General features: G+C 37.3%; 1 protein-coding gene across 1 annotated transcript in view; it reads right to left on the reverse strand.

Annotated features, from left to right (window-relative positions):
* LOC136716732 (formin) overlaps positions 1 to 15,462 on the reverse strand; it is a 74,195-nt gene that overhangs the window by 55,342 nt on the left and 3,391 nt on the right. Inside the window, exons 2-4 of the mRNA XM_066694085.1 lie at positions 14,852 to 14,972; positions 12,453 to 12,514; positions 3,032 to 3,714 (exon numbers count right to left, since the gene is read on the reverse strand). Coding sequence (XP_066550182.1) covers positions 3,032 to 3,714; positions 12,453 to 12,514; positions 14,852 to 14,972 — 866 coding nt within the window. The remainder of the gene's footprint in view (positions 1 to 3,031; positions 3,715 to 12,452; positions 12,515 to 14,851; positions 14,973 to 15,462) is intronic.

Here is a 15,462-nt window from a genome sequence, read left to right on the forward strand (position 1 = left end):
TTTCTAATTTCTGCAAATGCACTCAAAGCAACCTTATAGTATATGAAAAATGCTTTCCTTTGTTGCCAAGTAACAAGGCAAACAAACACTGAGAACCATGTGCTTGAAAATACCTTTTTGGGAAATCAGAAACTGAGTTTGTCACCTTGTTACTCCTTTTATTAACACATGGAATGATCTCTTTCATAACCCAGTTATGAAAACAGCTGCATAAGTCACAAGTTGTGTCCTAGTAGGAGTAACTCCAAATATAAAATGTCCATCATACATGATCAGAAAATTAAATACACGTTAACATCAAGAATAGTCAAATTGTATTGCCTATTGTGTATATTTAAGAAGTCATTTACAATCATCAATTGAAAAAAATAATGTTTTGGAAATATAACTTGTTATTTATGAGTAACAAACATTCCAAGTATAACTAAATAATCCACTACCCACAAGATTTGTTAAAGTACAAACTGCTGAAGCCTAAGAGAAAATGGAAATATAACAGTATCAGACTCCGTGGAAGTCCAGGACAGATTTGAAGGGAGAAGGTGTGGTCTTATCATAGGTGTAACTGGAGAAATGTATACTATGACAGTAATTGATGACTTTAAGTTTAATCTTCCCTCTCCTTTCATGCGCCTGAAATTCTCCCAAATCCTTTCTTTCAAAGTGGTAATTTTCAGAATATTGTCTGTATTTTTATTCCATTCACTGACTGTTGGTTCCATTTGATTGTCTTTAGTTTATATTGTTTTTCAGTTCTTACTAAAAGGCCAATTCAATTGAAAAGGACTGCTAAAATTCCGAAGTCAGGACAATCCATTGTTCTTTCTTTAATAAAGGAGATTCAAAGCAATGGAATGAGCAATCTTTTTTTGTTTAAGCTGATGATCTCTGTTACAAAAATGTAAATACAGAGGGTTGTAAGTTATTTAAGTTAATTCAACAGCATGTTCAAAAAAATATGTCCTGTCACATATTTTTGTAAATTTAATTATAGACAGAAAGGTGAATTGAGCATTTGGAATAGAAAATATAATTTGATGAGTTTTGAAATCATGGACAGATATTTAAATACTACAATTGTAAAATCTGTTACAGAAGGGGAAAACTTTACTGACAAACCCAGATACCAAACTGAAAATGACCGAAAACCCAGGAAATAAGAGTTTAACTACTACTACTACCCAAGTGACCTGAGAACAGATATGGATTGAAACCTATGACTGAAAAGATGGGGATCATTATTCTTGCATCCTTATGCAAAAACCCCACAAATTATGCTAAAGGCTATTATAGACAATACAATTTTGAAAAAAGTCCCCAAATGACAAATTAAGAACTGGGGAAAATGGGGATAACATATGTTTGGAATCCTTTTAGTTTGTTTAATCAGGATTCACAAACACAAATTATGAACAATTATTGTAACAAAAAACTGATATAATTCACTAACCACTGAGCCAGAACACAAGTTATATGCTATTTTATTAGTTGTAAACTGTTAAAGTCTAAACATTTTTAAATTAAACAAATCATTTTGTGAGGCATTGGAATGACTAAGTAATGCATTCTTGGCTGTGCAGGGAGCCATAATGTAAATCATATAATCTACAAAATATTAATTTGTAAAAAAACATTATTTATTTCTTATATCAGAGTACCCCAAAACTGACCTTTTGCATCATTAACTTATTACTGATAGTGATCTGTCTTACTTTTCTTATTTCGTAGCCATGTCTACAAGAATGTGTTTGCAAACCAAATACTTGAACTCTGATAATCTATCATGAAACAATAGAGAGGCCATTGTACAGTTCACATTTGGCTTAACAAATTGATTTGAGAAGAAAAGCCAAGATACCTTTGTGGAGCAGTGCTTGACAAGTTTAGAGTTGTGGTGAAAAATACAAACAAAGTGAAAGGTTGGATTATTAGTGATGAATTACAATTCTCAAAATTACACCATTAAGATTCTGCAAAAAAAACAACACAAAAACAGCAAGTGTGTGAAACTGGCTGATATTGCTACTGATGAAAGTGTTTGGTCTCAGAGCAGTCAGAAGGGTTTAACAAACCACAGAAAGAAAGATTATTCTCAAAGACTGTTTTTAGATTAACTAAATATTGTAATCTTTCACCTCATTTGCTCTCGTGGCTGTATCTTGTACGTGTACATATTATATTATGCTATGAATCTATGCTGCATTATGTTATGTTACATCTAAATAAAACTTCACTTTTGTACGCAATAAAATAAACAGGTGCTGGAGATTAATATAATTGTAACTGGTATGCCAACACCTACACAATTATATACATCTGAAATCCTGAAGAAAACATATAAAGTTGTTATAGCAACAGGTCAGACTGTAACTCTTAAAGTTCGATGATAAAATGACTGAATTCTACCAACATTTGGGATGTTTCTGACGTAATCGCCTTATAATGCAAAAGCTTAAGCCTTTTATATACAACCGATTAAGTATATTCTGACAAGGCCCGTAAATATATATATTACTGTGTTAGCCTGGCATTGTTTAAAACATATTTCCTATAATCTGCCACAGAAGGTCCCCCTGCAAAACGCATTAGCTTAGACCACAGGATTTATCAACTTGCCGTGAACTGTTTACATTATTTTATACTTGCACTTCCACTAAAGCTGTAAAGGTTTTAATAAAGATAAAGTGGTTGTTGCCCACTTATAGGATGTCACCAGCTTGGTCTACAAAGTATTGTTAGTCTCAGTGGAGTCTTGGCATTAAACTGTTCATCCTTCCATCAAAAAATATAAAAAAATACTTCCATGGGATTGTTTAGTTAATTCCAAGTCAAATTAAACAACATGGCTGCTTACTTTTTATTTACATTTCTACTCCAGACTGCATTTTGCCCTGTCAATGAGCGCAACAGGAAAATAGTTTTGGTTTTGTTGCACCAAGACCTTACCCAAGCACTAAAGACTAGTTTCAGTCCTGAATATTACATTTTTCACTGAATGTGATATGAAGGCTTGGATGGCCTGCCCACTTACTTGTTTTCTTGAATCTGAATTCTTGTCCAGTACAGGGGCTTCATGGGGCACGTGGGCTCCACTGCCGGTTTCCGGGGGGCTTTCTCCATCACTCGCATCGAAAAGCCTCCTGGGAAAGGCGGAGGAGGCGGGGGGCCGGCTCCTGGCATCGGCGGTGGCGGTGGCGGAGGAGGGCCAGCTCCTGGCAGGGGTGGAGGAGGAGGAGGGGGTCCAGCACCGGGGAGGGGAGGTGGTGGTGGTGGTGGTGGAGGGGGTGGGGGTGCAGCATTGGGGAGAGGAGGTGGAGGTGGGGGTGGAGGTGGGGCCATTGAGCCTGGCAGGGGTGGGGGTGGGGGTGGGGGTGGGGGTGGCGGCGGTCCTGAAACATGATCCGTTTTCCTCAGGTTCTGGTTGATGGACTCCAGGTCCAGTTTTTTAGGCACATGTTGGTTGTTTTGGATAGTCCTGTTCTCGTCCTCGGGTGTCTTGATGAAGGTCTCTCTGTCCGTCTGGACGCACACGGTGCGGAAGGTCTTCGGGAGCAGGTCGTCCTCAGTCGACACGCAGACCTCCCTGAGTTCGCCCCGCTCTCTGCAGGCGTTGGTGCGCAGGTCGTTTTTCAACCTCTTAATGACGTCTTCCAGTTTTGCCACGGCCAGCGCATGTTCTCCCCGGACTTGGAAGATCTGGAGCGAGAAATCTACCTGTGGGGAGAAAGAAATAAATATATATGTTCTTTTCTTGTACTTCTTGGGTGTATTACCCAGTTCACCAAATACAAGTTGCGTGTATGACCTGCTCAATCCAAAAAGAAGTGAAGGACGAATAGCGCCAAAATAAAACCGGCAGCATACATCATATCGCTGTTCCCTCACACACTTTGTCTACAGGAAGGAAAGGGCCATGGTACAGAAGATCAGATTAAATAGTCTTTATCTACGGTAATGGGATTGTTGTGTCTGATAATGAAGAATTTAAATAAAAAATGATGTATCCCATCAAAGTTCCTCATAACATTGCTTCCAGTAAAAGCTAATCCAATTTTGCTCAAGCAGATTTGATTAAGTAAGTAAAACCTTTTGACAGAGCTTTTGATGTTCTGCAAGATATAACTTGTTGCATGCAATTTACAGTATTCTTGGGTGTGTAATAATTTTTCCGTAATTAGTATAACATGTTCTGTGGTCTACTTTTTCTTGTTCCTTATCTTACTGTCCTTGTTTTTTTTCTTAGTCCTGGTTTATGCATATATTAATGTCTCCCCATCCTAACTTTCTGGGGTATTGTGCAGCAATAATTTGCCTCCCCACCACACTTCCTCACAATCAGCTTGGTAAAGTATTTTCAAAAGCTAATTTAACTGGAAGACTTTAGCAGGCAGACATAACAAAAGTCAGATGAAAACACACAACAAATATAACCTACTTTATGTTTTACAGGTATGACAAAGGTGCTTTGTCCTCATTAAACGATCCACAATGTGTACATTAGCTCTTCATAAGGATTCTAATCAGAATAATATCTAGTTTCATATGTGTTTTCATTTGCAAAATCCACTTCAAGGCAGAGCACTGTTCTTGCTCTTAAAAGGCATTAATTATTAACAAGCAAGTTAGTTTTGCATGTATTAAATTGTAATGCAGCTAAATAATAAGGCTGCATTTAGTTCACAGGAGTTTGCTATGCGTGCAGTAAGAATCAAAGTCAAATTAAAGACTAGACTCTGGTTTGGAATGAGACAATTTTATAATCCATTTAACACATGTTCTTCATTTTGATGTGGTCTGAACAAAACTGAAAAAAGTTCCCAATGTGCCAGATCCAGTGTATAGTGTTTAAGATCTTTATGTTCCTGAATGTCACTATCAAGATGAATTCTGAAGCATGTAGGCCACGCACGCTATCCAAGAACACGACAGATTACTCTGACTACACAACATCCTTGCAATCCTTTATTTTAGTGGTGACCGATAAAGTGTAGGTCCAACACCCTGGGTTCAAACAACACAACTATCTGATAATTATACAGGTTTGTGTTTAATTAAAGTGAAGTTAAAGTTAATATCATTAAGGGATGAAATTCAAGAAGATAAGGCTTAGTTTAGGGAATTCTCAATTTCATATAGAGCACTTGTGTCATTATTTTTAATTGCAGGTTCACTTCTTAATCCCTTCTACCAGAACTACCCCGGAGACCTATAAAATGCTGCTTGCCTGGATGTGATTTGTCTTGTGTTTTACTTGAAATCACAGAAGTAATCATTTGACAGAAACCGTAACAAATAAGTCTGATGAGAACATCCTCATAAAACAAATCTTAGCATATTGAAGTTAGTATAAATTTGAAACATAACATGCAAAATAACTGTTCCAAAACATGTCCTTTTTCACCATATTTGATTAGATTCTGCCTGATGCTTTTACATAAGACTTAAATGGGCCCTTTCCATATTTTTAAGAGGACTTAGCTATGAAGGTAACACATACAAACTGCTATAGCTGATTACAACCATTTTACACACAGGGTTTATGGCCTACAATGTGTGGAAAAATACTCTGAGAGGGAAGGTGGGCACATGGGATTTGGGCTTGATTTCTCTGCACTTATCGCGCTTCCATCAAATGTGCTCTAGTTAGATTCTATTCTACAGCTCTTCTGTAAAATATTATTCACCGCAAGTAACTGCATTTTTATAAGGTAGTGTGAGTCTTAGACAGACACTTTTTAAGTGTTAGAGTCAAGGCAGATAATATATACAGTGACATCTCTGCGTGATTAAAACCAATTGGAGGGTTCTGTAAGTGAGAACCTACTTAACAACATTAGCTATTTAATGTCTTCTTGCATTTAATGTCTATTTCCGTTGACGAAGCACAGAGGTCAGACAATAGTGTGTGTTTCTTGTTAAGAATTAGCTCTGAAGGGTCTTGTCTGGAACGATTTGTAAAACAAACACTGCTTAGAAAGTCACAATTGGTCAGCTTAAGGACAGATTCAGTTCTAGGAGACGTGCTTAAAGAGCTCTAAATAATTTGGTTCTGTAAATATGATTTCCCTTTTTTCCCTACAGATTTTAAACTATACTTCAGACCAAAACACTTGACTATACTTACATCAATTGCAAATGCTGCCCATTTGTAAAAACTGGCCAAACACTCCATTACAGCCGAAGAGACAATAAATATGAGCAGATTTGTGGGGAGAGAGTAATTCACAAAGAAGCCCAATCCCACATATTAAAAAATAATGGAAGCCTTTTAACTAGGGATTAGACAGCTCTCACCACACTTTTAAAATAAATAGATTCTTTGGATGCATTCTCGTTTTAATAATCATTGTATCCCTACACTACGGAACGATTTTGTTTCATGCAAAATACTGGCAACAGATAAACTGACTACATCTGGAGACCATTATAACATTAAAGTAACTTTTTTTTTCGGTACTACAATGAAATGTGATTATCATGTAAGGAATCGTCCTTACATTTTCTCAATTGGCACCTTGTGTTTGCAGGACATTTGCTCAATTTCAAAATATTTTGGATTTCAGACCTTGCCTACTGTGTTAACCGGGGCCTTGTACTCCAGGGTTGTTTTTGCAGTTCTCTCTGCCTGCACTTTTGTGGAAACAGCCTCTGCCTCCTAAAAGCCCCCTCGGACAACTCAAACAAAGATTCTCACAGAGCAATTTCCATGTAGTGTCAAAACAGGGGGGCAATCTGCTACATAGCATATAAACAAGCCACCTGTCTACATTGCTAGACATACTTTTGAAAACCAATAAGGCCCACATTTGAACATCCAAGAATAACATATGCCTATCCCATTGCAACTGCTGCCAAATTTATATTGGCGTTAGGACAGATCTCATTGCCAATCAAGAACTGGCTGATGCAGTAACACTGAAAGGGAACTAAGACAAAGCCAAACTACAGTTGCCGTATTTTCTTTTTTGTTTGTTATATGTTTTACTTAACTTCTGTTCTTGTCAGACATGGAAGAACTCTTCACTGTCAACAGCTCTGTTTCTATGAAATAAAACTCCAAATGAAATACAAACTCCATGGGAAAAACAATATACTGGATAGATTGACAAAAAAGTACTGTTGACAACCACCATGATGGCGAGACAAAGTTGAAGTACTGGAAATGTTTTTTTGGTCTTAACAGGGACATATATGGCAATCCTGTGTTTGCTGGTAAAGAATAAATGGAAAACAATACTTGATATAACATGTAACAAACTATATGTCTTATAGTAAGGAAAAAAACATGTCAGTGAATTGAATACGGTACATAAAGTATGAACAAAAGCTTTTATGGGATTACTGGGAGAGCACCTACAGAGAGTCCAAAATTACATAAAGTACATAGAATAATCCAAATTATTACTGGCAATTTATGTGTTTCTTCATGATATTACTGGGACATTCTGAGAATTAGTTTGGTTCTTGTTTTCAAACCATATGTAATTAATCTTGTTTAACAAGACAATGGTTTGAATATTAAAGTTAAGCACCACAACCCAAACCTTAGATCCAAATGCCTCTAAGCTGAAAACCAGACCAGGGAAGATGAATAAATAATCAAATAATAAGAACTTGGCTGTTTTTGTGTCCATTCTGGTGACAATCTGTTGTCTTCAGTTAAGTATTAAAATACCGTACATGACCTCAAACTGTCAACAAATTAATGGCACAAAATAAGCACAAAAGAGTAGGGTCCATGTGTGTAAAACAAAGCCTTTCTCATGCCATACAAAATCACGAGATGAAACCTTCATGTTTTCAAAATTAATCAGAGAAAGACAGCATCAAGTCTGGCTTTTGCAAGAAACATCATCGGCTCAAAAGGGTTTCTGAGCACTTCAAAGAGTTACTCACGATCCGCCGTGACAACTTCCCGAAGCTGTGTTGACAAATGCGTTCCACCAATTCCAAAGGCCTGTTCTTTGTATATAGAAATTCCCCCCAAGAAAACCAACTACAAAGCAAGGGCACTGCATTGTTTTGCTATGTCTTCACAACAGATGTGTCCATAATCAAATAATCAGAGTAATTGTTTCAGAATAAATATACAATAAATATGTTTTCACAAACGAGCTCTTTGAACACACAGGCTTGTTAGCAGAAAACAACCGGCAGTGTCATCAGACTTTGGTGTGAAAGTGAAGCAGAGAACAAGTCTTTGTACAGTGAGGGAAAAAAGTATTTGATCCCCTGCTGATTTTGTACGTTTGCCCACTGACAAAGAAATGATCAGTCTATAATTTTAATGGTAGGTGTATTTTAACAGTGAGAGACAGAATAACAACAAAAAAATCCAGAAAAACGCATTTCAAAAAAGTTATAAATTGATTTGCATGTTAATGTGGGAAATAAGTATTTGATCCCCTATCAATCAGCAAGATTTCTGGCTCCCAGGTGTCTTTTATACAGGTAACGAGCTGAGATTAGGAGCACTCTCTTAAAGGGAGAGCTCCTAATCTCAGCTCGTTACCTGTATAAAAGACACCTGTCCACAGAAGCAATCAATCAATCAGATTCCAAACTCTCCACCATGGCCAAGACCAAAGAGCTGTCCAAGGATGTCAGGGACAAGATTGTAGACCTACACAAGGCTGGAATGGGTTTACAAGACCATCGCCAAGCAGCTTGGTGAGAAGGTGGCAACAGTTGGTGCGATTAATCGCAAATGGAAGAAACACAAAATAACTGTCAGTCTCCCTCGGTCTGGGGCTCCATGCAAGATCTCACCTCGTGGAGTTTCAATGATCATGAGAACGGTGAGGAATCAGCCCAGAACTACACGGGAGGATCTTGTTAATGATCTCAAGGCAGCTGGGACCATAGTCACCAAAAAAACAATTGGTAACACACTATGCCGTGAAGGACTGAAATCCTGCTGCGCCCGCAAGGTCCCCCTGCTCAAGAAAGCACATGTACAGGCCCGTCTGAAGTTGCCAATGAACATCTGAATGATTCAGAGGAGAACTGGGTGAAAGTGTTGTGGTCAGATGAGACCAAAATCGAGCTCTTTGGCATCAACTCAACTCGCCGTGTTTGGAGGAGGAGGAATGACCCCAAGAACACCATCCCCACCGTCAAACATGGAGGTGGAAACATTATGCTTTGGGGGTGTTTTTCTGCTAAGGGGACAGGACAACTGCACCGCATCAAAGGGACGATGGATGGGGCCATGTACCGTCAAATCTTGGGTGAGAACCTCCTTCCCTCAGCCAGGGCATTGAAAATGGGTCGTGGATGGGTAATCCAGCATGACAATGACCCCAAACACACAGCCAAGGCAACAAAGGAGTGGCTCAAGAAGAAGCACATTAAGGTCCTGGAGTGGCCTAGCCAGTCTCCAGACCTTAATCCCATAGAAAATCTGTGGAGGGTGCTGAAGGTTCGAGTTGCCACACGTCAGCCTTAAAACGTTAATGACTTGGAGAGGATCTACAAAGAGGAGTGGGACAAAATCCCTCCTGAGATGTGTGCAAACCTGGTGGCCAACTACAAGAAACGTCTGACCTCTGTGATTGCCAACAAGGGTTTTGCCACCAAGTACTAAGTCGAAGGGGTCAAATACTTATTTCCCTCATTAACATGCAAATCAATTTATAACTTTTTTGAAATGCGTTTTTCTGGATTTTTTTGTTGTTATTCTGTCTCTCACTGTTAAAATACTGATAATTTCTTTGTCAGTGGGCAAACGTACAAAATCAGCAGGGGATCAAATACTTTTTTCCCTCACTGTACTTATTATAACCAGTTTGATGATTTGCAGACGGTCGGACACAGGTTGATGGGTAATACACCTAAGGAGTCACAAAATAGGGATCACCAAGGACAAATAAGGATCTACCACAGCATAAATGTAAATGATAGCATAATTTAAACACTCAACACTAACAATATCAACTATAGTTCACTATAGTTTATTAAGTTTACACTTCTCTGAAGTTCAGTTGAATTCAAATGTGAGATAGTTTTATCCTTTGTTCACTGTAGGAAGAAGCTCTCTCTGGAGACAGAAAGGAGGCCTGGGTTATCTGATGAGATGATGGTTATAATCCTTCATTTGAATTCAAATATTTGAATACTGGTACTATTAATGTGAGGGTTTTGCACAACAAACTCCATATTCTGGTGGAACCTATAACTGCTCAAAACAATAACAAACATATTTATTGCAGAAAACCAAAATATTTAATTGATATTATCTGAAATACATTGCACAACTTGGAAGGTCTGTATCTTTGGATTTGCATTAAACTCACTCATATATTGTAATTAAAATGTCCTTCCTGATAGGGAGACTTGCATGTTCTTCATTTTGAAGATCATGAGGCCTTGATGTCTCAATAAGATCAGTTGAATTGTTTAATTAGAATACAGTTCTGGAGCAATTGTATTGTTTAGAAGAATACAAGGATAACTTACATTTGAAACCTTGTTCTTCTGAAGTCGTACTGTGCAGTTAAAAACCACATATAATGTTCAGCTTTGCAAGAAAGTCTAGCTCTGTGTATCATTTAATTCCAGTGGTTTTCTACCCTGCTTTCTAGCCAGAATAATATATTTAAAAAAATGAACCAACTATAACATATAATAATATCCAGGCAGCTTGACTGAACATACATTGTAGGTTTCCCAACATTATTAGGAACATAAATCCCTTCTTCGTTACACACAGACAATGAAGTAACCTTGAGGTTCTGGGAAAATTGGTCTGATTTACATCAAAATGATTCTTCCAAATTACAAATGGACCCCACAGCCCACAGATAATTCCCTCCTAAATGCCTTACATGGCCCAGAATGCTTTTGTATATGGGATTAGCATCCGACTGGAGTGGCTTATTCTGCAGGGTATTTGTAACTATGACCGTCAGTATAGCTAATCTGTATGACCTCTCTGCAAAGGACAGAAAGAGCCGCCTGCTTCTCCCTGCTAAATCCACCCCAATAAAGAGCCCTGCCTTAAGACTACTAATTTATGACTCTGCAAATGTAAATGCATCGCGCTGGCTGAAAGTTATAGCTGCGTCTCTTTCTCTGCAGAGGTCGCTGGGAGCACAACTGCTTTGTATGTTCAATACGGGACTACACTGCTGTATCTAGTGCTTAGTGTAGAATTTTAGATCCAGTAAAGATTATTAAAATGCAAAATCTCTTGCTGCTCCAGCAAAAATGCAGGATCTTATCTGAAAAACTCCTGAGAGCAACCAGTGGCTAAATCTGGAGGATAAAGCAAGTGGAGATGTTTATATATTTTCATTGATTTCAGAGGGACAGTCAATTCTTTAGGTCCCTGCTCAGATCTTTAAATATCTCATCCAGCAATCAGTGACATCTAGTGAGTTAAGGGAAGAATTACCAAAGATTCACCATTGATTTTACTGTAAGCGAATAACATGGTTTCATTTTACAGAACAAATCAAAACTCTGTTGAGTCATATCATGTACTTTTAGCAACATAGTACTACAAATACGATCTATGATCCCTCTTCCATTTCGTCTGTGTAGGGAATCTTCTTCACAGTTCAATGTAAATATGCCAGTGCAGTTCAGACTGGTCTGTTCCACAGTTATCCCTAATCTACATTTTAATTTGTTTGCAGATCAAAAGAAACAGGGCAGGCATTTGAAAGTCAATGAGATTGTTTCTGACCCTTCATAAATATAAATCTTCAATTTGGATTGAAATTTGAAATTCAAATGTAATTGAGGTAAATCAAATTAATTTTAAATGCTGCAAAAGTAATAGACACATTGGTTGATATACACATATTTACCTGTAACAGAAATCTCAGTATTGGAGTCAGGTGTCATCCTTAAATCAATTGGATGAATTTCAATTTGAAGACTCTTGTCTAGTAGTCGGCTACAAACTTTCATTAAAATTACTTTATTTACAGCAGGAGTTTCAGATCAGTGTTGCAACTGGATAATATATTTTTTTAATGTAATGGCTAAAATGAACTCATGATGAGAAAAATGAAGAAGGAAAAATAGTTACATTTTTAACTAACCACAACATTTGGTCATGTTTGGATTGTAACTGCCAATAGGCTAGCAATTTGTGATGAATAAATCCTTTTAAACACTACAGCGCTAAATGGATTTTAAACAAGACCACATTATTACATAACTGTCTTGCTTAATAACAGCTTTCACAAAAGGTTGCCAGAGTTCCATAAGCTTTTGGAAAGTGTCTTGAAGGATATCATTTGATTTACATGTGAATATTTTGCGTCTCTGCTGAAGGGAGGTCAAAATGGCTGAGATTTCTAAATTAAAAATCATATGTCATTGAGCCAGGGCTGACACAAAGGGACGCCTGAACTGTCTTGCTGGGTAAGAACAGCTGCTCCACAAAATGAAGCCAGGCAGACATTTAAAATAATTATTATTAAACGAACGATTCTACTTACATGTAACTTTTCCAGTTCTTCTTTGCTTTCTCTCTTCAACTGCAGAAGGGCTGCTTGGTGTTCTGTGGCAATTAAACAAACATCAGAAACTCAGAAATCAGAAATTTGTGTAGGAAGCAGAAGTTATTACAACTTCTAGAAACAAAGATGATGGCAACATCGTAAGCAACATTTACACTGAGGGCTTTCTTTAATTAAGCAGTTGCACAGTGCTCCCCACAACATAGGAAAAAAAGCAGCTCAGCTCAGTCATAGAGACCATTATAACATCAATACCATATATATATATATATATATATATATATATATATCAATATATCTATATCAATACCTCATCATTCTTCAACATATTTACATAAGAGTATGAATTTAAGAATGGACGAAATAAAGAGCATATTAAGCAGAAATCTGTGGAACTCAAAGTAATTCTCTCCTAAATTAATGCATTAGTTGAATGCACTGAAAGGAGCCGAGTTTTTATGCTGGGAAAAGGACTGTGCTGATTCCAGTTGTCCACAGGATGGCAGTCCTGCTACAGGTTTGTATTTTCACACTGGCACACTGGGAGCAGGTAGTACAATCCTACGACCAAAGTCTTTCACATATCCATACACATATTGTGTGTAGCTTAGAAATATGAAATGCATTTCTCTTCCTTTCCACAACACATTTATTATATACATTTCAGCTATGTATACTCAACAGTTATACGTCTGAAATTGTATTTTGGTCGAAATACAAAGTGGCAGGCAATCCTTGCAGGGTGCAATTGCAACAGCAGTAAATTAAACCCTTATCTAAACTAGCATGTGGCCACAGATACTAATACAAGATGCCATGATACTAATAACATGGCAGTTGATTTAACAGACCAAATTTAAAACGGAAGAAATGTTATGTTTAGTGCTGACTTATGCTTTACTGCTTTTTAGCACTAGTGAAATTGCCGTTTTAGGTGCTTTAATTGATCAAGTTTAATTGCTTCCTGCTGGGACCTGCACAGAGATGTTGAATTTGAATTCTAATGCGCTGCTGTCAGGTAAGAAAATAATTAAGTCCAAGCTCTTCATTAACATATTTCCAACTCCCCACATCGCTGTGTTGACAAATCACCAACCTGCACCATCCCGTCTGTGCCATTCCTCCTACTACTCCGAGAACCCAAAACATGTTCATTATCTGGATTCAAAACCCACACTGCTAGCACAGTACAATACTACTTTCCTATACTGCATATAATATTAACAGAGGATTGCAAAAGGTGTGTACAAAAAGTACATCATAGGCAGTTGGTGCCAATTGTAATTTGGAAAATAGAACTGTTAGTTAAGCATAGTTAAACATGTCTACTTTGATGTGATCCTTGCTGGTATTAGTTACAGAAATTCTGAGATGTTACTAAAACTCTTGCCATTAATAAAAAAATTGGTTCATATTTATGTTTATAGTAGATATTCTACATGTTCATCAACACACAATTACAAGTTGTATCCCAAAACACACAAGACAAACCAATTGGGCATTGCCTGTATACATTTGTACAAGCATCTTAAAAAACAAATTAATCCGAAACAGTTTCCATTTGTGTGTGTGGTAAACAGATTTCTTCCATGGCCATTGACCTGTACAGACAGTATAGTAGCACTGTTGTTCATGTGGTAAGAATCCTTCTATGCTTTGTGGTAGCCTATGATGTTAGTAGTAATTTAAAATACAGAAATATCAGTGTTGTGTATGATTTAGCCACATTCTTACTATAAGCTAATTTCAGAGATATATTACTTAGTTGTTTTCCCCTCAGATTGCAAACATTGCCCAGTGCATCATGCCCTTGGTTTTATAATTACATTAATTCATGCCCAATTAAATTCATACTTTAACATCAAAGATTAATCTGCAGTAACCTGGGTGGAGGTATGTTTCTCCTCATTGATACTAAATTATAATTTAAGGCAAGCCTCTGTAGTCAACTTACATTGCATATTTTCTATCTGGAACAAATTATATCTGCTTTGGGATTGTCAACACTGCACCAAGTAACTTTTTAAAGTGAAACAAACATTAACACCAGAAGACTATTAATCAAATACACATAAAAGGAAAACTTCATTGCTTTCATAGCCCTTTAGAAACATGAACTGTTGTGGAATTAAGTAAAATTAAGTGTAGATAACAGAATGGTGTTTCTCAGTCTTCTGTATACATTTTATTTTATTTAAAACAAAATGTGCACTGATGAACCCCAAGAATCAGCAGCTTTAGTAGCTGCATTTAAGAGGTTAATGTACTCTGAAAACTGCATCCCATTGTTTCCCATAAAATGAGGGCACTGGTTTCAAATCCTTGACTAGCATATCCTGTAGTCAACAGCGAGGAAATAAAACCGCATCGATTCTTACCTGCTTCTGTGTACTTCAAGCCAACTTTTTCTTCTTCATCCTTTGGTTTTGGTGGAGGCCAGACAGCCTGCAGACGCCCAGGTGTCCTGTCCTCACTGTCGGTAGGAGATGTCACCTCTGACTGGAGGAAAGAAGATAAAAATCAAAATTAAATCAACATGTTTTTAAAGATCAATGTACACCAGTCTGAAAGCACAGATAAGTGTCATAACATTATGGGCAGCTTTAACATGTGTTGTTTTCCATAGTTAATGCATTATAAATGTATAAGATATACACTGGTCATGGATTTATCACTTGCACATGCAATATACATCCACCTCCACAGATGGAACAAATATGTGGTTATAACTCAAGTTACAAACAACATTTCTGTGCTGTTCCACTTTCATTCACATGAAGACCTGGAAGAAACAGATCTGAATACACATTTAAGAGTGATTGTATGTGTACGTGATTATCTGGGTAGATTTAGTCAATTGTTTTAATTGCACTCCTCCAGTAATAGGTTTAGTACATCAATGTATTGGGCCCCAAAAAATTTAAATTGAGCTGATTCCAGCTGTGCTGAACAATAACTCCTCGATCAGCTGAGATGCAGGGGAACTTAA

The sequence above is a fragment of the Amia ocellicauda genome, chromosome 21 (genome assembly GCF_036373705.1).
Source record: "Amia ocellicauda isolate fAmiCal2 chromosome 21, fAmiCal2.hap1, whole genome shotgun sequence".
Classification (NCBI taxonomy): Eukaryota; Metazoa; Chordata; class Actinopteri; order Amiiformes; family Amiidae; genus Amia; species Amia ocellicauda.